This window comes from Hemitrygon akajei, chromosome 10, assembly GCF_048418815.1.
Source record: "Hemitrygon akajei chromosome 10, sHemAka1.3, whole genome shotgun sequence".
Lineage (NCBI taxonomy): Eukaryota > Metazoa > Chordata > Chondrichthyes > Myliobatiformes > Dasyatidae > Hemitrygon > Hemitrygon akajei.
In genome coordinates this window covers 73,612,568-73,637,726 of record NC_133133.1, presented here as the reverse complement: position 1 = coordinate 73,637,726, position 25,159 = coordinate 73,612,568, and the positions used below count along the sequence as shown (strand labels likewise).

Here is a 25,159-nt window from a genome sequence, read left to right as displayed (position 1 = left end):
CGTAGATTCCGTACTACAGAGCGCACCTGATTAAAAGACGCAGGCTCTAATTTTAGAAAGAAAATCAATTTTGTACTTGTACAGGCCGCACCGGATTTTAAGCCGCAGGTGTCCCACGTTGTAATATGAGATATTTACACAGAAAGATATTACACGTGAGGATTTTTTAACTTTTAATTAAATCCGCATGGTAACATGAACAAATACATATTGCAAATGCTTTTTTTCAAACCGTGCCTGTAACACGGCTACTTTTAAATATACATACGTATCGGTAACACACAAATTACGTTGCATATACTTTTTTACTGAACAGTGCACGAACAACATTCCAATATCTCCTAATGACTGGTAAAAATATATATATACTGCAGCCTACCAGGAAAAGTTATTGATCGCCTTTAACTTAAAAGCAGCGTTCTCGCGCGGGTCTAATGCCGCTCGCCCCCACCTTCCCGTTTATCGCAAACCGGTATTTCCCACAAGACGCGGCGAAACCGGATGTGACGTCATAGCATCCCGGGATGTAGTACAGAAAACAAATATAGTTAAAACACTTCTAACTTTAACTAGAAAATACTAACAAATGAATTACTAAGCGAAAATATTATAAACTAAATAACTGCCATAAAGGCAGCACAATACTTTTCTTCGAGTGTTTTCCATGTTGATGAGGGTGAGTACAAATGACTGATTTACAATAATTTAATTGTGAAAGTGCGCTTGATTTATCGTACAATTTCATTGGACCTCTGTGAACTACTCATCAATTTTATTGGTCTACTGTTACGAGGCAAAATGTTTTCGGCGGCATGAAAAAAAACCATGCATTAGCCGCACCCGTAGTAAAAGCCGCAGTGTTCAAAGCTGTTCAAAGCGTGGGAAAAAAGTAGCGGCTTATAATCCGGCATCTACGGTAATTGAAATTTGTTGACATATGAATCCTGGTTATAGAGAATGTTCCTTTTTCTCACGTGTTCATAATAAATATTCGAGAATCGACTATTTTATAGTCGACCCTTGACTTCTATTTAATGTTCAGAAATGTGAATATGATGCAATTGTTATCTCTGATCACGCTTCCTTAAACCTAATATTTGAACTGAAAGATGTTGCTTCTACAAGACCACTTTGGTGTTTTCCAGAACATTTGTTACAAAGCCCAGAATTTGCTGAGTTTATTGAAACTCAGATAAGAGATTTTTCTCTTTAATAATAGAGGAAACATCTCAAAGTTAGTAATTTGGGATACATTAAAAGCTTATTTACGTTATCAGATTACTTCATATATAGCTAAGCTGAAAAAACAGACAAGAATGGAATTAGATAAAATTTCTAAACAAATTAAAGATTTAGATAACGTCAATGCAACCTCTCCAAATGTTAATTTGTTTAAAAGAAGAGTGGAATTACAATCACAAATATAATTTATTATTAACTTATCCTATTGAAGGATATTTGCTTAAATTGAAAAGTCAGTTTTATATTTTTAGGGATAAAAATAATAAGCTCTTAGCTTCCCAATTAAGGGCAGCTAGAGCTAAAAGACAAATTTTAAAGATTCGTAAGGATAATGGAGATATAGTAAGTAACCATGAAGACATTAATAATATTTTTCAGGATTTTTATTCTGATCTTTATAAATCTCAATTTCCTGCAGATTCCTCCAAAATGAAGGCTTTTTAACATAAGATTAAATGTCTTCAAATTACTGTTGAAGATCAACAGATGCTTGTTGCTCCAATTACTGAGCATGAAATTCAGAAAGCTATGTTGTCAATGCAAACAGGTAAAGCTCCTGGACTTGATGGTTATTCGGTAGGATTTTACAAAATATTTGAGAAATTACTTTCTTCATATCTTTTGGAAATATTTCATGAATCTTTTGAGAAAGGTAATTTACCTTCTTTTTATGAAGCTTCTGTTTCCTTAATTCTTAAGAAAGATAAAGATCCTACTGAATGTTCATCATATAGACCTATTTCATTATTAAATGTGGGTGCAAAAATTCTCTCTAAGATAATGGCTAACTGTTTGGAAAATATTTTAACTAAAATCATCTCTATGGATCAAACAGGCTTTATTAAAGGCCGTTACTCTTTCTCCAATGTCTGGAGGTCGATGAACATTATATATTCATCACTATCTAAGATACCCCAATGTGCTATCTCTCTTGATGCAGAAAAGGCATTTGACAGAGTTGAATGGACATATCTGTTCAAGGTATTAGAAAAATTTGGCTTTGGTAATAACTTCAATAGGTGGATTCAAATTATCTATAAGAATCCTACTGCTACTGTTATTACTAATAATCTCAGGTCCTCTTTTTTTTCCACTTTCACGGGGTACTAGACAGGGATGTCCATTAAGCCCTTTATTATTTAATCTTGTACTAGAGCCTTTGGCCATAATACTCTGTGAAGCTAAAAATGTTCATGGCATGTCTATAAATGGGACCACACATAAGATTACTCTTTACGCAGATGATCTTTTGGTTTATATTTCGAACCCTGAAGAATCTATTCCTAATCTTTTGGAAATACTAAATGATTTTCAAAAATTTTCAGGATATAAACTTAACTTAAATAAAAGTGAATTGTTTCCATTAAATGCTCCTGTTTTTATATATAACGATATTCCATTTAGAATTGTTAATTCTTTTAAATATTTAGGTATTATAATTACTAAAAAATATGAAGATCTTTATAAAGCTACTGTAGTTCCTTTAATGGGCTCTATGAAACAATTATTTTCTAGATGGAACCCACTTACACTTTCTTTAATAGGTCATATTCATGCTGTGAAAATGATGATTTTACCTAGACTTTTATATATTTTTCAAAATATACCTATCTTTTTAACTAAATTTTTTTTGATCAAACTGACTATTATTTCGTCCTTTATTTGGAACAATAAAAGACCAAGAATTAATTTACAAAAATCTAAAAAAGATGGTGGACTTGCACTTCCTAATTTAAGATTGTATAATTGGACTGTTAATATTTGACAATTATGTTTTTGGCTATATTGGCTCGATAAGAGCCAAAAACCAGCTTGGATTAACTTGGAATTAAAAGCTATCAAACAATTTCATTTAACCTCATTATTAGGAGCTCCATTACCTTTGCAACCTCTAAAATTTCAAATTTAAATCTCTACCGTGTTATTAAGCAGTCCTTACAGATTTGGTTTCAGTTTTGCAATTTTCAAAATTTTAAACAATTTAAATTGTTTAGCTCTTTATAGAGAATTTTTTTTATTTAAACCTTCAATAACCGATCCCATTTTTCTCTTATGGAGAAATAAGGGGATCTGTTTTTTTGTAGATTTATTTTGTGATGGTCGATTGATGACTTCTGAAGAGTTAATTAGCAAATATTCTCTCTCTCATACACACTTTCTGCAATATTTTCAGGTTAGACATTTTTTCCAAAAATACTTATCTAACTTTCCATATATGCAAGAATCTGATTTGTTGGATAATATTTGGAATATGAATCCTTTAGTAAGAGGTTCCATTGGTAGAATTTATAATTTATTTTTACTACAAAAGGATAACCTCTCACTAAAGATTAAACAAGATTGGGAGAGAGAACTTAATATGACCTTTGTTGATGAAGATTGGTTGCGAGTTCTGAAAATGGTCAATTCTTCTTCAATATGTGCCAATCACTTTAATTCAATTTAAAATTGTTCACCGTTATTATTTAACAAAGGAGAGACTATCCAAAATATTTCCTAACATAGACAATTATTCAGATAGGTGTAAAACTGAAGTAGCCACTTTGTCACATTATGTTCTGGTCACGTTCTTCATTAAAATCTTTTTGGAAATCTTTATTTTCAACAATTTCTAAAGCTCTGAAAATTAATTTACAAACTAATAGATTGATTGTTCTATTTGGAATAGTTCCGCATCATATTCAGGGTATTTCATCTTCAGACCAACATGTAAATGCATTTGTTACATTGTTGGCAAGAAGGACTATTTTATTGAAATGGAAAGATACCTCTGTCCCTACATTAATTGAATGTTTTTCTCAAGTAATGTTATGTCTTAGTTTGGAAAAAATTAGAAGTAGAACTTTTGATCCTCAATTTGATTTTGAGAGAAGTTGGGGCTCTTTTGTCAAATATTATCATTTAATTTGAATTAATTTATATGGTTTCCTTCCAATTTTATTTTATATCAATGTGAATTGGCAGTTGATGATTCTTTTTCTTTATATATATAGATAGAGATGATGGTAAGACGCATTGCTCCTGGAGTCAATTCCTAATGGGTTTTTTTCTTCTTTTTCTCTTTTTTTTTCCTTCTCTTGCAGTTTGTGGGCTTTTTTCCCAGTTTCTTTTTTTCCCTTCTTTTCTATATAATTTTTTTTTTCAGCTTTATTAATTGTATATTTATCAACTTGTTTAAGTCTTGTATCATTTTATAGCCGTAGAAGATTATATATCAATAAAAAGATTTTAAAAATGAAAATTAAACTCCTATCAGATTCCTTTTTCTTCACCTTTCACTTTTCCACCTATCACTGTCCAATTTCTCTTAGTCCGTCCCTCCCCCTGCCTTCACCTATTACCTTCTAGCTTGTACTTTTTCTCCACCATGCACCTGCATTCTGACTTCTTCTCCCCCACTCCCCTTCCTTTCAGCCCAAGCTACTTTTCCATGGATGCTCCCTAACCTGCTAAGTTCTTCCAGCATTTTGTACGTTACTCTGGATTTCCAGAATCTCATGTCTACCACTACTTTGCACCAAAATGGAATTTTTCTTGTTTTAACTGCATTCTTGTAATGGTGTTGTTGCTTGTAAAAATGTTTATGTGTTAAGTTTTCCTTGTGAATGCTACTTAACATAATGCTATGTGCCATGATGGTGCTATAAGCAAGTTTATCAATGCATCTCTGCTTACATGTACTTGCATAAATGAAACAAACTAAACTTTGTGAATTTTCTGAGGACAGTGGAAGTCAAGATCGTCAGATGAAGGCAAGGCAGTGAACATTGTCTATATGGACTTTAGCAAGGCATCTGACAAGGTTCTGTATGGGAGGTCAGTCAAGAAAGTTCAGTGCTGGGCATTCAAGATGAGGTAGTAAATTGGATTAGACATTAGCTTGGTGGGAGAAGCCAGAGAGTGGTAGTAGATGGTTGCCTCTGACTGGAGGCCTGTGACTAGTGGAGTGGTACACAGTTGAAGGACACTAAAGAGTGCGGCAGAACAAAGGGATCTGGGAATACATTGACAGTGGTGGCACAGGGTCTTAAAGAAAGCTTTCGCCACTTTTGCCATCATAAATCAAAGTACTGAATACAGGAGATGGGATGTTATGTTGAAGTTGTATAAGACCTTGGTGAAGTGTAATTTGGAGAGTTGTGTGCTGTTTTGGTCACCTACCTATAGGAGTGATGTAAATAAGGTTGAAAGAGTACAGAGAAAATTTGCAAGGATGTTGTCGGGATTAGAGGACCTTAGTTATAAGGAAAGACTGACTAAGTTAGGACTCCATTCCTTGGAACGTAGAAGATTGATTTGAGACAGGTAAACAAAATTATGAGGGGTATAGACAAGGTAAATCTAAGTAGGTTTTTTCCATTGAGGTTATGTGGGACTACAAATAGAGGTCATGGGTTAAGGATAAGTGGTGAAATGTTTAAGGGCAACATGAGGGGAAACTTCTTCACACAGAGGGTCATGTGAGAGTGGAACGAGCTTCAGCACAAGTGGTGCTTACAAGCTTGATTTTAATGTTTAAAAGAAGATTGAATGGGTACATGGATGGTGGGGGTATGGAGGGCTGTGGTCCGGGTGCAGTTCGATGGGAGTAGGCAGCTTAAATGGATCAGACCAGACAGGATGGGCCAACGGACCTACTTCAATACTGTATTTTTCTGACTCTCATGTACTTAAGCTGAAGTTCAAGCAATTGAGGATTATGGGTAAGTAACACAGCAGTTTCGCCTACTTCTACTTTCTTTTGTGATGTTGTAACAGACAGGATATTGTTGAGCATGTATATTTATAATTTTTTATAAATATGGCATTCTTCAAGTTTGTGAATGTTCAGTGTGCTTTCAGAAATGACCTAATCAATGTTAACCAAACAAAACCATATACCATCTTCTCTGTAGAGCCCCCCCCAAACATCTAGTAGGCACATCGTTTAGCAAAAAGTTAATGGATTGGATAGGAAAAATGAGTAAACAGGAATGAAAGACAGAAGATGGGCCAAGAAACTGCAAAGGCAGAGGAAATCTATCAAGGGAAACACTTGCAATAAGTTGGGCGATCAGTAGTTGTGGGAATTGTTTTAAGGAATACAGGAGTATCTCCCAAACAAAATAAACAGAGGTTACAGGGAGATAATATTAAAGCCAGAGAAAGGTTGGCTAGAAGAAAGAAGAATGAAGTAGAGATGGTTGATCATATGCATTCAAATTTTTAAGAAAATGTACATTTGAGATTCATTTTCTTGCAGGCATTCACAGTAAAACTACTCAGTGTTAAAAATCAATATAGCTTCCTCTACTACCACTCTCTGGCTTCTCCCACAAAGCTAATGTCTATTCCAATTTGCTACCTCATCCTGAGTGCCAAGTGATTCAACCTTCTTGACCAGCCTCCCATGCAGATCTTGTCAAATCCCTTACTAAAGTCCACGGAGACAACATCCAGTGCTTTGCCTTCATTCATTTTTCTAGTAAATTCCTCAAAAAACTCTATACAAGATTGGTTAGACATGACCAACCCTGCACAAAGCTATGCTGACAATCTTTAATCAGGTGCATCCAAGCACTTCTATAATCCGGTTCCTTAGAATACCTTCCAATAACTTTCCCACATCTGATGTCAGACTCACCAGCCTATAATTTCCTTGTTTATATTTAAAGTCTTTTTAAACAGCAGAACAACTTTGGCTACCCTCCGATCCTCTAGTACCTCACCTGTCGCTAGGGATGATTTAAATATTTTTGCAAGGGCCCCAGCAATTTTTGCACTTGCCTCCTACAAGGTCTGAGGGAATACCTGGTCAGGCCCTGAAGATTTATACACCCTAGTTTGCCTCAAGACAGTAAATAAGTCCTTCAGCATCATATGTATTTGGTCCATGAAGTTGATGCTGCTTTGCCTTAATTCTCTTTCAATCTTTTTATTAATATTTAGAATATTATGAATGAGATACAATTCAAATAATGGTAAGGGATTACAAATATATAGACTCCCATTATACATAAAGTAATACATAAACAATGAATAGAGCATAAGTAAGTTTCCCAAAACATAAACCATATAGTATATATATGAACAAGGTAAGTTTAGATATTTCATAATATATAGTGTAAAAAAGAGAAAAAAAAATCTATCTAAGAAAGTTACCAAGAAATCTAGTATCAAGAAAAAGAAAAAAAAAACAAAGAAAAAAAAATAAAAAAAACTTTTAAAAAGAGAAAAAAAAAGGGCTGTTCATAGTATCTCACGAGTATACATAAACATCAATGACGTCAACTCCGATCCTCTCAACATACATACGATTAAAGCTGAAAAAAAAAACCAATAAGCCCGGCACAGGGCCATTACATCATATGAAAATATTGAATAAATGGTCTCCATATCTTTTCAAATTTAATAGAAGTATCAAATACAGCACTTCTAATTTTTTCTAAATTTAGACATAACATAGTTTGAGAAAGCCAATGAAATACCGTGGGAGGATTAATTTCCTTCCAATTCAACAAAATAGATCTTCTAGCCATCAAAGTGAGAAAAGCAATCATTCGACAGGCGGAAGGAGATAAGTGAAGTAAGTCCATCATCGGTAAACCAAAAATTGCGGTAATAGGATGGGGTTGTAAATCAATGTTCAATACCGCCGAAATAATATCAAAAATATCTTTCCAATATTTTCTCAAAAGTGGACATGACCAAAACATAAGAGTTAAAGAAGCGATTTCTAAATGACATCTGTCACAAATAGGGTTTATATGAGAATAAAAATGAGCTAATTTATCCTTGGACATATGGGCCCTATGTACAACCTTAAATTGTAATAATGAATGTTTGGCACATGTAGATGATGTATTAACTAATTTAAAAATTCTATCCCAATTCTCAATAGGAATAATAAGATTAAGTTCTCTTTCCCAATCATTTTTGGTCTTATCAAAGGGCACTGAACGTATCTTCATAATTATATTATAAAGTTTTGATATAAGCCCTTTTTGAAAAGGGTTTAATTCAAACAAACTTTCCAAAGTATCTGAAGACAGAGAATTTGGGAACGAAGAAAGTACCGTACTTAAAAAATGCCTAACCTGTAAGTAGCTAAAAAAATGAGATCTAGGCAAATTATATTTATTAGCTAGTTGCTCAAAGGACATAAAACAGTTGTCCAAAAATAAGTCGGAAAATCTTAATAATCCCTTAGTCTTCCAAGCCAAAAAAGCATGATCTATAATTGAGGGATGGAAAAAGCAATTAGATACAATAGGACTATTTAACATGAATTGAGTCAACCCGAAAAATTTCCGAAATTGAAACCATATACGTAAGGTATATTTAACTATCGGGTTGTCAATTCGCTTCGGCAATTTAGAAAGAGCAAAAGGGAGAGATGTCCCTAAGATAGAACCCAGAGCATAAGCAGAAACCGATTTGGTTTCCAAACTCACCCAATGAGGGCCAAAAGGACCATCCCATTCTTTCAACCAACATATCAAATATCTAATATTAACTGCCCAATAATAAAATCTGAAATTGGGTAATGCCAACCCACCATCCTTCTTTGTCTTCTGTAAGTATATTTTACCTAACCTGGGATTTTTATTCTGCCATATATATGAAGAAATTTTTGAATCAACATTAGTAAAAAAGGATTTCGGAATAAAAATTGGTACCGCTTGAAAAACATATAAAAATTTAGGTAAAATAACCATCTTAATAGCATTAATCCTACCTATCAGAGATAAAGATAATGGTGACCACTTAGTAAACAAACCTTTAATCTGATCAATTAAGGGTAAAAAATTAAACCGAAATAATTCTTTATGGTTTTTGGTAATTTTAATCCCTAAATAAGTAAAAGAATCGTTAGCTAATTTAAAAGGTAAAATACCATAATTTGGGACCTGTCTATTCAAAGGAAACAATTCACTCTTATTAAGATTTAACTTATACCCAGAAAACTCACTAAATTGAGCCAACAATGATAAGACTGCTGAAATAGATTTCTCAGGATTAGAGATGAATAATAATAAATCGTCTGCATATAAAGATACCTTATGAATATCTGTTCCACGATTAATACCCAAAATATCCTGTGATTCTCTGATGGCAATTGCCAAAGGTTCTAAGGCGATGTTAAATAGTAATGGACTAAGAGGACAACCTTGTCTAGTGCCCCGAAATAAACGAAAAAATGGAGATCTTTGATTATTAGTAAACACCGAGGCTACTGGAGTTTGATATATCAGTTTAATCCAAGAAATGAAGGTCGGACTAAAATTAAACTTCTCCAACACATAAAATAAGTAGGGCCATTCAACTCTATCAAATGCTTTTTCCGCATCTAATGATATAACACATTCTGAAGTATTATGTGAAGGAGTATAAACAATATTCAATAATCTCCTAACATTGAAAAAAGAATAGCGATTTTTAATAAAACCGGTTTGGTCTTCCGAAATAATTTGGGGTAATACCTTCTCCAACCTAGAAGCCAGCAACTTGGAAAAAATCTTAGAATCCACATTCAATAAAGATATTGGTCTGTAGGATGCACAATCAGTAGGGTCTTTATCTTTCTTCAGTATTAAAGAAATGGAAGCTCTATAAAAAGATTGTGGCAACTTCCCCAATCTAATTGCTTCTTCAAACACCTTGCATAGCCAAGGAGATAGAGTATCAGAAAAACATTTAAAAAATTCTTCTGTATACCCATCTGGACCTGGTGCTTTCCCAGAATTCATTGAGGAAATAACCCCTTTAATTTCCGCATCCGTAAACGGAGTATCTATTACTGAAATATCATCAGATGATAGTTTTGGAAAATTCAATTTCCCGAGAAAATCACACATGGTATTATGATCCTGAGGGAATTCAGATTTATACAGGGAGGTATAAAAGTCTTGAAAAGACTTATTTATGTCATCATGGTTAACTGTCAAATCCCCATTCTGCTGTCGAACCTTAGTAATCTGGCGTTTAACTGAAACATTCTTCAGCTGACTAGCTAACAGTTTTCCCGATTTATCACTATGTATATAGAAATCAGATTTGGTTTTCATTAATTGATTTTCTATCGGAGATGTAAGTAATAAACTATGTTCCATTTGAAGTTCAACCCTTTGTTTATAAAGTTCCATGCTAGGAGTAGTCGAATATTTCTTGTCAATCTCTTTAATTTTATCAACCAGTAAAAAAGTTTCCTTCTTAATGCGTTTTCTCAGACCAGCAGAATACGAGATAATCTGTCCACGTATATACGCTTTTAAAGTGTCCCAAAGTGTTCCGCATGTGATATCCTCCGTGGAATTAGTTGAAAAGAAGAAATCAATCTGTTCCTTCATAAATTTAATAAAGTCCGGTTCTTGCAATAAGGTAGAGTCAAATCGCCATTGTCTAGCATTTAAAGCTGTATCCGTAAAATTAATAGAAAGTTTTAATGGAGCATGGTCAGAAATAGCTATAATATCATAATTACAACCAATTACCGATGGAATAAAACAAGAGTCAATAAAAAAATAATCAATTCTCGAATAGGAGTGATAAACATGTGAGAAAAAAGAAAACTCTTTGTCATTAGGATGGCGAAATCTCCAAATATCAAAAACTCCATTATCAGTCAAAAAGGAGTTAATACAAGTGGCCGACTTATTGGATAGAGTCTGAATAGTTGTAAATTTGTCCATCAAAGGAATTAAACAACAATTAAAGTCACCACCCATTATTAACTTATATTCATTTAAATTAGGTAAAGAAGTAAATAAGGACTTAAAAAAGTCAGGACAATCCACATTCGGGGCATAAACATTAACCATAGCAACCTTTTTATTACCGAGTAAACCCGTAATTAACAAAAATCTACCATTCGGATCCGAAAGGATATCGTGTTGAACAAATGTAATAGAGGAGTCAATAAAAATTGAAACTCCCTTAACTTTGGCATTCGAATTCGAATGATACTGTTGACCCCGCCAAGACCTAAAAAAGCGATATTTGTCCTCCTTCCTCACATGAGTTTCTTGTACAAAGATAATATGAGCATTAAGTCTTTGGAATACTTTGAAAATCTTCTTTCGTTTAATCGGATGGTTTAACTTTGCCTTAATTCTAGACTCCGCATCCATCTCCTGGGTAAACAGGGTTGCAAAAATTCATTTGAGATCTCCCCATCTCTTTTGGCTCCACACATGGATTATCATTCTGATCTTCCAAGTGGGCCAATTTTGCCCCTTGCCATCCTTTTGAATTTTAACATATTTGTAGAATCCCTTAAGATTCTCCTTCACCTTGTCTGCTAAAACAACCTCATGCCTTCCTTCAGCCCTCCTAATTTCTCTCTTATGTGTTCTCTTGCATTTCTTATACTCCATAAGCACCTCATTTGTTCCTACCTGCCTATATGTGATACGCACCTCTTTTTTTTCTTAACCAGAGTCTCAATATCTCTTGTATGTGCCTGTTATATTTATCTTTTATTCTGACAGGCACATAAAAGTTTTGTACTATCAAAATTTCACTTTTGAAGGTCTCCTACTTATCAAGTACACTTTTGCTAGTCCCAATCCATATCTGGCAGATTTATTCTGATACCATGAAAATTGGCCTTTCTTCAATTTAGAATCTTAACCCAAGGACCAGACCTATCCTTCTTCATAATGATCTTAAAATCAATGGCATTATGATTACTAGATGCAAAGTGTTCACCTATACAAATTTCTGTCACTTGCCCTCTCATTCCCTAATAGGAGATCTAGTTGAAACTTCTATGCATTAAGAAAACTTCCCTGAAAACACTGACAAACTCTTTTCCATCCAGCCCTTTTATAGTATGGGAGTTTCAGTCAATAGCTGGAAAGTTAAAACACCTACAGTCACAAACTTATGATTCTTCCAATCGTGTATGATTTCTCTAAAAATCTACTCCGCTAAATCTTACTGATGGTCAATATTGTCTAAAATATAAACTCTCTAACATGGTCATCGCTTTCTTATTCCCGGTTCCAACCATATAGCCCCAGCAGACGAGTTCTACAGCCTATCCTGTCTTACTGCTGCTGTGACATCTCCCTGTTTAGTAATGCCACCCCTCCCCCTTTAATTTCTCCCTAGTACACCTTTGCCAAAAATACAGCTTGTCCCAATCTACACTCGCCAGATCCTTTCTGATACCATCCAAATTGGCCCTTCTCCAACCCAAAGACCAGACCTGTCTTTTTCCATATTTAGTTTGACACCAATAACATTATGATCACTGGATGCAAAGTGCTCCCCTACACAACTTCTGTCACCTGCTCTGTCTCATTCTCTAATAGTAGATCAAGTATCACCCAATCTCTTGCTGGGACTTCTATGTTCTTAATAAGGGAACTTTCCTGAACACATTTGACAAACTCTATCCCATCTAAACACAAACTGTACTGCAGATGCTGTGGTCAAAGCAACACGTACAACACGCTGGAGGAACTCAGCAGGTCGGGCAGCATCTGTGGAAACCAGCAGTCAACGTTTCGGGCCGATACCCTTTGTCAGTCCTGGTGAAGGGTCTCGGCCCAAAACACTAACTGCTCGTTTCCATGGATGCTGCCCGATCTGCTGAGTTCCTCCAGCGCGTTGTAAGTGTTGCTTTATCCCATCTAGTCCATTTACATTATGGGAGTCCCAGTCAATATGGGGACAGTTAAAATCACCTTCTAAAAAAACCCTATGTTTCTTGCAACAGTCTTTGATCTCCCTACAAATGTGTTCCTCTAAATCCCTCAGACTGTTGGGTGGTCTGTAATATAGCCCCATTAACTTGGTCATATCTTTCTTATTACTCAGTTCCACCCATAACACCTGTAACACTCTGGTTAAGAACATGTTTTATTGTATTACTACAGTTTATGGAGTTGAGTATTTTATTTTCTGCAGACTTTTTGCAAAACACTGTTCTGTTAATCAAATATTACACCTCAGTATTTTATTTTCTGTTAAAATAATGGGTCATTTGACTGGCTCAGGAATGTTGTATCAGCCTATCAGGTTTGTCTTGATAACATTCTGTCCAATGGGATGCCATGGACCATTCGAGAGATTAGCGACACCCAACTTCTAGAACATGGGTTTTGAGGGAGTTCTTTTGCCAGAGCTGGGGGAGAAATGAGCTGCAGAGAGGAGCACAATGGAAGACACTTGCAGAAACCCACCCGAAGAATAGACACCGTTGTAAGAAACACTTTGTGCTGTCAAATGGTTCCATGGAGGAAGTGACAATACTTCTAAGTTAGCCAGTTAGTTTGTAATGGACTTCATGGAAGTTCGAATCATGGCTGGTGCTTTTCATACAGAATGTGGGTTCAGCACCATGAGAAATTAAAGTGAAGTACATGACTATGCAGCAATGAGCTCCAACATTTACGTGCACATTACAGACTGGTTTAGCCATATTTGGCCTTTTTCTATTAACTGTCTATAAAATTTAAATATTTGTAAAAACACTTCCACTTTTAAGTTTATGCGGTATAAGTTCTGTTATTTCCTGGCAAATGATAACATTAGCATGGGGCAGTACTTATACAGCATTCACCATGATTTTCATTCCCTTAACAGAACACTCTAACATTCCTGCTTGTGTTGAACCTGAATCATACCAACCTCTTGTATGATAATGCATGTTGGTAAAAGGAACAATAGTGCAGACTATTATCTAAATGTGGAGAAGGTTCAAACATCAGAAATGCAGAGGTTCACAAGTATGATGCTGTTGATGAAAGGGTTAACAGGTGGGGAGCATTTGGCAGCTCTGGACCTGTACTCACTGGAATTTAGAAGAATGTGGAAGGATCTCATTGAAACCTACTGAATGTAGATAGGGTGAATGTGAAGAGGATACTCCCTAAGATGGGGCTATCTCAAACTGGAGGGCACTGCCTCAAAACTGAAGGATGACCTTTAGGAACAGAGGTAAAGAGGAATTTTTTTAGCCAGAGAGTGGTGAATCTGTGGAGTGCTAGCCACAGACTGTGGTGGAGGCCAAGTCCATGGGTATATTTAATGCAGAGGTTAATCGTTTCCTGATCCGTCAGAGCATCAAAGGATATGGCGAGAAGACAAGTGTATGGGGTTGAGTGGGATCTGTGATCAGCCATGATGGAATGGCAGAGCAGACTCAACGAGCTGAATGGCCTATTTCTGCTTCTATGTCTTATGGTCTTATAAACATGTGGTGTTTATTGGCAATGACCATCTCACCATTACCCATGCATTGCTGAGTCACATGGCTATTAATTAGCTAATGAGCCAAATAAGTGAGGAGGTTACATTTTTCAGGGGTTTGTTCGGGATGTAATGCTGTATAAGGTTTGGATAAGTGTAGATTTGTGTTTAAGCCAGTATTTTGCGGAACTTAAGGTGTAATCATTAAGGTTTTGTAATATGGATGCTGTGGTTGTTAAGGCCTGGTGCGATAAGGGATTATCCACTCAAAATGCTGGCGTTCTGAGCAAGGTTTCTGCTCGAGTTACCAATGAAGTATTATATAGAATGAGTTCTGTGGAGGTGTTGGGGAAAATTACACTGAACCAGTCGGTGAAGATGTCATGCTAGTTCAGACCACCAGTGTCGTGACTCAACTCATGCTGCCTGATGCCTGCCTGTACCTGTTGAGGTGGGGCCATGGCCAGTTCATGTCTTTAGAGGTGCCAAGAAACTTACTGACAGTACTGAGGGTAAAGATGTGAAAGGCAAGTTGTTCTCTTTTCCCTGGAGTGAGGGGAAGATGTTGTCTGATGTGAAAAGTCTGATAGGTCCTTCAGCTGTTGGTTTAAATTTTGAATAGGTTTTGGCTGTTATATCACTGGTCGATAAATGCCATAGTGTACCTGCTGAGAGCTACAGTTATCATAGGCTGAGAATGTTCTCTGAAGTCAAGCTCACACCTGATGGGAAAGAAGGATATGAGGCTTGGGCTGAGCAGACATCTCAGTTACTGGATAAATGGCAGTGCTTGGATAACATGAAAAAGCAGAGACTGGTAAAGAGTTTAAAGGATCTAGCCACGATATAGTGAGGTTCCTAAAGACAGAAAATCCTTTATTCATGTCAGCTAACTACATGCAAGTGCTGGAAAATGCTTTTGGAACTATGGACAGCTCAGCTGATCTCATAAAGAAGCTTAGGCACACATTCCAGAAGGAGAGAAGCTTGCTGCCTACCTTTACAGGTTAGATAAACTGCTGCATTGTTTGTGCCATAAAGGGGTCCTTCAGTTGGCTGAGATAAATAGTTTAAGGGTAGAGCAAGTTGTGAAGGGCGCGCTGTCACACGACATGATTGCTCTACGCAGTCGAATGACCTACAAGATGCTTCCTCCTCCATCTTTTACTGATTTACTTAGAGAAGTATGAGAGGAGGAAAATATGACGGAAAAACGGAATGTTTCCATTAGTCAGTTACTGCCTTCAGTTGTCCCTTGCTGCTAAAGTGACCCCTGATGTGACCTGAGTAGAGGTACACTAGTGTTGGTCTGCCTGGATCTGGTCATAAAAGATGAAGCTTCCATTCTTGTGGGAACAAAACTTAAATTATGATAAGGCTTGTGGGAGCATGCCAGGAGAGAAATGGAGAGGACTTTTTGGAAACCTCATCCATTCACCATGTTCCAAGCTGCTTTCGAGAAGGTGCAAATGCCTCTTAAGCAGGATGATGAGCAAAAACAAGGAACTGTAATATACCCAGTCTAAACCTGTCAGGTTACATCCTGGAGGAGTTGCTAGAGTGATGGGAACTCACAAATTTGGCAGAATGCTCAGGAAAAGTCATGCTTATCTGCAGGAGGGCTGGTTAGACCCAAACTGCAGAAGTATTCAGCTGTCTATGCAAACAGGGAGACAGTGATTGTCAGGAACACCTCGTGAAGAGATGTTACCATCTATTTCCTCTGATGATAGTGTCTAGTTTTTCAGTCGGAAAAAGGAAGTAAAAAAGTCTCTTGAATCAGGGAAGTTGGCATCAAAGTCATTCAACTTTGGTAACTCACTGATACAAGATGAATGGAAAAAGTGATTAACTGAGAAGATGTTGATACATAAAGATGTCTGTTCTACTGATGAGTTTGATGTTGGTTGCTCCAAGAGTACTTGCCACACTAGTAGAGTGAAAGGACACATCTTTCCCAGAGAGGTCTTGCCGAACAGCACCAGTAGTCTTTGAAGATATTCGGCAACATCTGCTGAAGCTGAAGGAAGATGGAATTATCACCAAGTCGAGAAGTCGTCATCCATAATAGTTGTGAAGAAAAAGAATAGGAAGGTACGGATGTGTGTTGATTATCGAACATTGAACAGATGTATAGTCCTGTACCAATATGCAGTACTGTTTCACAAATCGAGGATGCTCTGGCCTGCTTCACACTGGAAGAAAATGGTCCAGTGTGTTGGATCTAAGAAGTTGGTGTTATCAAGTACCCATGAGTGAAGCTGATAAAGATGGCATTCATATGTCTGCTTGGACTCTTTCAATGGGAAAGGATCCTTAAGGGCATATCAGGAGCACCTGCTATTTTCCAATGTGTCATGGAGCAGAATGTTGGAGATATGAACCTACTTGAGGTACTGGTGTACTTGGACGATCTCGGTGTTTGGGTCAACACTGGAAGAGCATGAGACAAGACTACTGAAGGTGTTAAAACTGTCTGAAGGTTCTGTAACATGTCAGTCAACTATGTAGAACACAGTCTCTCCGGATGGAGTGGCTATAGATCCATCTAAGATAGAAGCAGTAACCACATGGCCAAGGCCCAAGGAATGCGTTCATTCCTCGGATTCTGTGGATACTATTGGAGATTTGTGAAGGACTACTCCAGAGTAAGGCACCTTTTGAATCAACTCCTGTTTGGTCACCTTCCCTCAGTGAAGAAAGGGAGAAGAGGTTTATCTTAGCCCTTTGGAGCCTTTTCGGAAAAGATGGGATACAAAGTGTGAAGAGCCATTTCAGCTGCTGAGTCACTGACTACCACACCTGTGCCAGCCTTTGTAAAACCGTAGATGCCGCATGTACTACATAGAGATGCTAGCCATGAAGGATGAGGCCGCATTTATACCTAGACCAAAGTAAAGGGCTGAATCCTGTTGCTTCCGTCAGCCAGATCTTGTGCCATCCAAACAAAACTACCCCGCACAGAAATTGGAGTTTCTGCCGTTGAAGTGGGCCATGGTAGACAAATTAAGTGACTATATGGTGCCAAGTTCAAGGTGAGGACCAACAACAATTCACCGACTTGTATTTTGACCTCGGCAAACTTGGATGTCTCAGGTCATTGCTGGTTGGTGGTGTTGTCTATTTATAATTTCAGCCTTAAATACTGGCCAGGAAATCAGAACATTGCCGTGGATGCGTTATCACAATGTTCTCATGAGATGCCAGGAATGGGCAGAGAGTGGGAGAACATTCCTGCCTCTGATGTTAAAGCAGCATGCTAGCTTTCCATAGTTAGAAAATCAGAGGAAAGGCTATGGCCTGACAGAGCTGCTGATCATTTGGGAGCTTCTAGCCATGCCAGTCCACGAGCATATTGCAACCTAACTGTGCAGAATACAAGGCAGTTGCTCGCCTTGTGTCCTGCTGAATTGGCAGCAGCACACCAAGATGACCATACCCCTCCTGATGGGACAAACTGGAATTGAGGAGCAAAGTTCTATACAGGGTTATGTCTCCTCCAAACAGAACTCGACATGTCAAGTTGGGTTTGCAAGTACCGGAAGATTGTACCAAGAACACTTCATGATGATGCGGATCATTTGGGATGTGACAAGACCTACGAATTGGATCGAGATCAGTTCTATTGGCCATGAATGAAGACTGGAGTTGAAGATTACTGTAAATCATGCATCCGTTGTATTCGGAGAAAGACACTACCTGAAAGAGTTGCTCCTTTTTCTCAAAAGCACAGGACCACTTGATCTAGTGCGTATGGATTTCCTTTCCAAAGAGGATGAAGAAATTGTAATGTGGTATGCCTTAGCTTATGCAAACTTCCCAACAGTTGATGAAGAGACATTGGAATCTTCCAGTCCAGAACTTAATAAAGTGGGGAGGGCAATCATTGGACAGCCAAACATGATATTAGACAGTAAAGGTGAACTGGACTCAAATATAATTGAAAATGAAGCTGAGTTCAGTCAGGGGGCAGGAGGAACTGAATTACCAGAAGGTACGAGTGAAAGACAGGGTGAGGTATACCCAAGTAAACATGAACAGTCAGAAGGAGAGGCTGAGACTGAAGAAACTGAAACTGAAATAAGAAGGTCTTAGAGTCAGGAGAACTCCAGATAAGCTGGCATATGATGGGAAACAAAAGTGTTGTATCAACCCCGATGGTGAGACATGTTATTTTACAAGTGGATTGGAAGTCCTATAATCGAGTAATTCATTTGAATGATGTAGTCATACCATGAATAATGTCAGAACATAGGAGGGAACATAACTACTAGTGTTACTGAGTGTAAGTGCTGGGTTATTAATAATGGATTTGATAAGTTCCAAAGGCTTACAAAGTTATGATGACATGACCATTTTTGGTGGGGAGGGGAGAATGTAATACCCTGGTTAGGAACATGTTTTATTGTATTACTACAGTTAAGCTGCTGGGTATTTCATTTTCTGCAGATTTTTTATAAAACACAGTGCATTCTTTAATCAAATTTTACAGTCCAGTATTTCGTTTTCTGTTAAAATAATGAGTCATTTGATTAGGTTAGGAATGTTCTAAGCAACATCCAATTTTTGAAACGTGGGTTTGGGGGAAGATCCTTTGTTGGAGATGGGGGAGAAGTGAGATGTGGAGAGGAGCTCAATGTAAGACACTCGCAGAACCCTTGGCCAAAGGACATACACTGTCGTCAGCACAAATAATTTCTTACAAATGGTTCCATGGAGTAAGTACCAATATTTCTGAATTAGGAGTTAGCTCATAATGGACTTTATGGAAGGTTTGAATTGTGGCTGGTGCTTTTCACACAGAATGTGGGGTCAATAACGTGAGTAAGTAAAGTGAAGCACATGACTATACAGCATATATGTCTAACTCAAGGCCCACGGGCCAAATCCGGCCCGCGGTGGAATTATCTTTGGCCCTCAAGCTAATATCTAATTACTATTAAAGCTGGCCCCAGTAATCGAAGCGCCTATGACGTATAATATGGCTAATGCTGAGTTTATTCAGGTACCAGGTTTTCAGGGTTTTTAGTGTTTATTCGGCAGTCTTCTTCATAAGAAACGGAATTTGTAAATTGAAGCACTTTGTAGTTATTGCAGAGACTGAGACACATGAGAGCAGGCTGAAAAAACGGAGGCAACGAAAGCTGCGTTTGCACGCGTCTGACTGATCCAGCCCGCATGAAGCTGCATTTTGCTCAATCCGGCCCGTGACCTAAAATGAGTTTGACACCCCTGCCAATGAGCTCCAATGTTCTTTGTGCACGTTATAGACTAGTTTCTCTTTTTCACTGTCTGTTAATGCTTAAATATTTGTAAATATACTTTAAGTTCATGCCCATGTAAGTTCTGTTATTTCCTGGGAAATGATAACTTTTGCATTAGGCGGTTTTTATACAGCTTTCACCTTAATTTGTGTTCCTTTAACGGACTATTCTAATGATCCTGCTTGTGTTGAACCTGAATCATACCGACCCTAAGATGTGTGGTGTTTATTGGAAATGGCCATCTCACCGTTACCCATTCATTGCTGAGTCACATGGCTGTTGGCCAGTGATAGCTGATGAGCCATGGTGAGAGGGTTACACACCTCACTAGAAGACTTCTCCATTCTATTCTGACTGAGCATCGCTGTAACATTTTCCAACTAGTATCGTCACTCCTCCTCCTTTAACCCTTCCCGCTGTCGGGTCTAAAACAATGGAACCCGGAAATACTGAGCAGCCAGTCAAGCAACTAAGTCTTACTAGTGACTACAATATCATAATTCCAGGTTAATATTAAACCCTTTATAAAAAAGAAAATTCCAGCTGTGCAGCAACAAAGACTAGGTGCACAGCAGCACTTCAGTTAATGTGTGGTTGCACACCCATACAGCTTAGAGGGAACAATGCTCAGGAGTCAAAGATTGAGATTCTGCCAGCCACTTTGAAGGATACAAGAGCATCAAAATTGGGCAATGGATTGTCAGTGGCTATGAATATGTCATGGAGGACAGTTAAGAACCTGAAAGTTTAGCTGCGATGCAAGAAACTTTCCTTCAAGTGATAATTAGCATTAGGAAAGCGAGGAAAGGGATTGAGGATGTTTGTGTTTGCAACCACAAGATTAAGGAGCCATGGTGAGATTTTCGAATGCACAACTGAGAGAATAGTCGAGGCAGATTCAAATGAAGCCTTGATACAAGACAGTTAATCTACACTTACCCAGAATAGAGAGCTCTCAATCCTTCTTCTTTAAATATCCGCAATAGGGCATGTAGCATTCCTCTGTACTTTATCTCCTTATAACGCAAATCAACTGATTGGCCCTGGACTTGCAGTCGGGTTTTAGTGAGATCAATTGGAAAGGTGCCTAGCAGAGTGGAAAAACAGCTTTTATAACTCCTGATATTTCAATAAGGAAGCCTAAATCGTTGCTAATAATAATCCATGACTACACTACTGGCTGAAGGGTACTGGTCTAGCAATTTTGCAGCATCTCCTAGAAGAGTTAAATGAAGTTTCAGATAGGAATTAACATAATCAATCCCAAAGCAACGACATTTTCAAAGCACAAGATATTACCAAGGAGATTGGTTAACTGACACCCAAGTACTTACTGCAGATAACATTGGTAAATGTGGTCAAGAAGGATTCACTGGGGAGCTCCAAACACCAAAATCCCATCTTAAAAATAGTACACAGTAAAGCATTGTAAAATATGGCTCACCATATCAACACGGACCATGTTGCTAATCTAAACTCATCCCACCTACCTGAACATGGTCTGCATTTCTCAGTTACCTGCCTGTACATGTTTCTCTAAAAAACTCTTAAACATTGCTATCATATACTTTACTATCACCTCCACAGGCAGTGCAATACAGAGGAGATGGCAGAAAATGACATGATAGCAACAGATGCCCAAAGATGAACGAACTATAACTCTATATAGAGAGTAAGTGAAAATTCTTGGATCATTTGTCTTGACCAGTTTATGCTGCTGTCCCAGTGAGCAATCCAGAATTTATCGTACCTAATCAAGGAAGGACAATGTTGCACAGAGGATGTTTCCTATAGTGGGGATTCTAGGACGGATGTCCATTTAGAGTGGAGATGAAGAAGAATGAGGAGGTTGATAGGATCTTCATTAGTCAGGGTGTGAAAGGTTATAGGCAGAAGGCAAGAGAATAGGATTGACAGGGAAAATGGTCAGCCATGATGAAATGGCAGAATGGCCTAATACTTCCATATTGTCTTTATGAGAAATGCAAAAAAGTGTTGATCTATGAGCTGAGGAAGATAGGAAGAAATGTCAGCTATTGTGCTCAATGAGCTATTAATACTAGTCAATGGCATCATGGTTGATATGTGACCTAATTTCTCAAATTCACCTTTTCTACTGTACATATAATATCTTTGAGTCATGGAATCAGAATCCTACAGCATAAAAACAGGTCTTCAGCTCATCACATCCATGCCAACCATTTAATCCAACCACACTAATCCTATTTTCCTGTATTAGGACCCTATACATCTGTGCCTCATCTATTCTGGTGTCTGTCTAAATGTCTCTCAAACAATAAACCTATCGACTCCACCAACTTCTCCAAGAAAAATGTTCCAGATAACAACCATTGTCCATGTAAAAACTTTCCTCTCCATCCTCCTTTAAAACTTTTTCCTCTAGCTTTAAATTTTTGGCTGTGAAAATGTTAAAAAAAAGTTAGCAATTTATCAACTGTCAATTGCTATTGCAATAGTTCAAAACTCCTTCCACTCTGCATACATAGTTTGTCCAAACAAGAAAATCAGGTCTTTCAGGAGTATGATCAATAATCTCAAATTTTTTAATCAGTTGAAATGAGCTAGATAGAAACTACTTGTTCATAAAATCATACCTTGAAAAGTTCAAACATAACTTCTCACTTCTAGGGCATGAAACCCTAACTTTCAGTAACCACTCGTTACTGGAATCATTTTAACCCTCACGAATCTGAACACTGTTTCAATAAATCAATAATGCATTCCAATCTAATATCCATCTGATGGCCAACATCCATTTTAGGTGCTCTATAAAGAAATCTCCACAGGTGAGGTCCAATTTGCATTTTCCATGGCTGTGTCATAACATCAAGGTATAAAGACACTGCTTAATTAGCTTTCTTTTTAAAGCTATTTTTGCAACTACTAACATGCCAATGATGTACATAGAATTCCAAGTCCTATTCTACTATGAGAACGTGAAATCTGTACTCACTTGATCTAAAAGCGAGTTTGATGAGTCTGCTGTTATATTAAAAAGTAAGACACACATTGGGTCAATTTATGGCCACATGTTGCACTGGAAAATGGATGGGTAGGTGGATTATCTAAAATTAGAAAACTCATTGTTTATGTCTTTAGGTTGTAGACTACCAGGTGCAATATGAGATGACATTCCACTAATCTGCTTTGGGCCTCATCCTGGCAGTACAGAAGGCTGAGAATGGGGGGTGGGGGGTGGGGGCTGGAACTCAAATGGCTTGCTACAGGGAGTTTCAAATGGCCCATGCAGATAGGTGCTCTGCAAAACTGTTGCTCAGTCTACAACTGGTCTTGCCAAGGTAGAGAAGGCCACGTAGGGAGCACCTAATAAAGTAGGTAAACTTGGATGAGATGCATGTGAATTTGTGCCTCACTTGGAAGGGAGGTTTCAGTCCTTGGATGCTAAGATACAAAGACAAGTGTTACACCCGGAAACCTGGGAGCTGAGGGGGAAGTCAATCAACCGCAGCAGCAGTTAAATTCAGAAAAGTTCAAGAGGTGAGAAGTGGAAGAATGAGAATCTTGCAGGATTGTAGCATTGAAGGAAAATACAAACTAAGAAGGGTAAACAATTGAAATAAATGGAAACTGGGGCTGTGGATTTCAAAACTCATGAGGAGAAACAATGCAGGCAAACATAGGCTACCAGTAAATGTGATTTTAAGTCAGGCAAGCAAAGCATTTTAACATTACTACAGAAGACAGAATGATGGTGTTTAGCTAGGGTTAAGGAAAGCATAGTTGAGACAGGTACAATATTTGAGGTAGTAATGGTGTTATTGAGTGCTGGCACAGATTTGTGCAACAAAACTCAGTCTACAGACTGAGCAGCTAGCAGTACTGTTACTTCAGTGCCAGAACCTGAGTTCAGCCCTGACATTAGGTGATATCTGTACCCAGTTTTCACATTCGCCCTGTGATTGTGTGTATTCCCTTCAATTCCTCCTATGTCCTCACATTTCAAAATATAGGCTGGTAGGTGACTTGACCGCTGTAAATTGAGGAACAGAATCTGGGGAGAGCCAGTGGGAATGTGGGCACAATAAAAGTTGGGTCAACCCAGGAGATAAGGCGTAGGGAAATCGTATTGACCCTTGCATTACGCGGGGGTGAAAGTGGTGGTGATGGCGAAGAAGAGAGGAGAATCACAGAGAGATTCAACAAGGAATAAAGTCCTTCGGCCCGACTGGGTCCATGCCCACCACCAGCCTGACATCTACGGAAGGGGAAGGCAACGAGCCTGGGCTCGCCAGGACACAAGAAAAGAGGGCGAGGCCGCGCTGAGGGGGACCGGTGAAGTACTTGCCGGATTCGGCGGTGATGGACGCCAGGCCCCCGTACACAAAGGGCTTCCAGCTGAAGGTGGACATTTCTCGGCCGCCACCAACCATGCCCTTGCAGAGATAGAAGCGCGCGCGCACGCCGCTCGTGCCCCCGCGCGCCGCCGCCGCCGCCGCCGCCAATGACGTCAATACGCGCTCTGGCTGAAGACGCAGCGTACCGGGTGTCACTTCCGCGCAGGATTCCGTCCGGAATGCGAGCAGATGTGGGCGGGGGGGGGGACCATTTGTCATCGTGCGTCACGCAGCCCGGAACATGTCGGGGGGTAACACCGAGGTGACGCATTCGAGTCCGCTCCCTCCTCCAGCGAGACAGCTCAGACTTTCGGGCCTTGCGGCTCTCTTTAGTGGGAACGTTGTTGATGAATCAGAATTACGTTTACTATCACCGGCATAGTAGTGCAATGCAGTACATAATAATGGGGAAAAAACGGGAATTACAGTAAGTAGGTATGACACAGTTAAGTAAAATAGTGCAAACATTTCTATTAAAAAGTAGTTGGGTATTGTTCATGAATCACTTGTGTGTTGCCCGCTCCATACAGCAGGCTTAACTAAAACTTTACAAATACCTGTCCAAATGTCTTTTAAACTTAGTAATTGTGCCCGTTGTAACCAGGCAACTCATTCTGTCTTCTCATCATCCTGTGTATGGAAAGTCTTCCCCCTTAGGCCCCTTTTAAATCTTTCCTCTCTGACCATAAACCTCTGACCTTTTTAGAATTTTTATACTCCCCTGCCCTGGGAAATTGTGACCATTCTCCTTATCTCTGATTTGCATAATTTTAAAGTCACCCCCCACACCCCCAGTCTTCTTTGCTTTGTGGAAAACAGTCCAAACTTTTTAAAGCAAACGCAAGGAAATCTGCAGATGCTGGAAATTCAAACAACACACACAAAATGCTGGTGGAACACAGCAGGCCAGGCAGCATCTATAGGGAGAAGCACTGTCGACGTTTCGGGCCGAGACCCTTCATCAGGACTAACCGAAAGGAAAAATAGTAAGAGATTTGAAAGTAGTGGGGGAGGGGAAATGTGTAAATGGTAGGAGAAGACCGGAGGGGGTGGGATGAAGCTAAGAGCTGGAAAGGTGATTGGCGAAAGTGATACAGA

General features: G+C 38.4%; 1 protein-coding gene across 1 annotated transcript in view; it reads right to left on the bottom strand.

Moving 5' to 3' along the window:
• slc25a14 (solute carrier family 25 member 14) overlaps positions 1-24,152 on the bottom strand; it is a 55,403-nt gene extending 31,251 nt beyond the window's left edge. Inside the window, exons 1-2 of the mRNA XM_073058467.1 lie at positions 24,013-24,152; positions 20,625-20,772 (exon numbers count right to left, since the gene is read on the bottom strand). Of these exons, the coding sequence (XP_072914568.1) occupies positions 20,625-20,772; positions 24,013-24,097 (233 nt within the window). The 5' untranslated portion in view covers positions 24,098-24,152. The remainder of the gene's footprint in view (positions 1-20,624; positions 20,773-24,012) is intronic.
• Between the last annotated feature and the right edge of the window lie 1,007 nt (positions 24,153-25,159).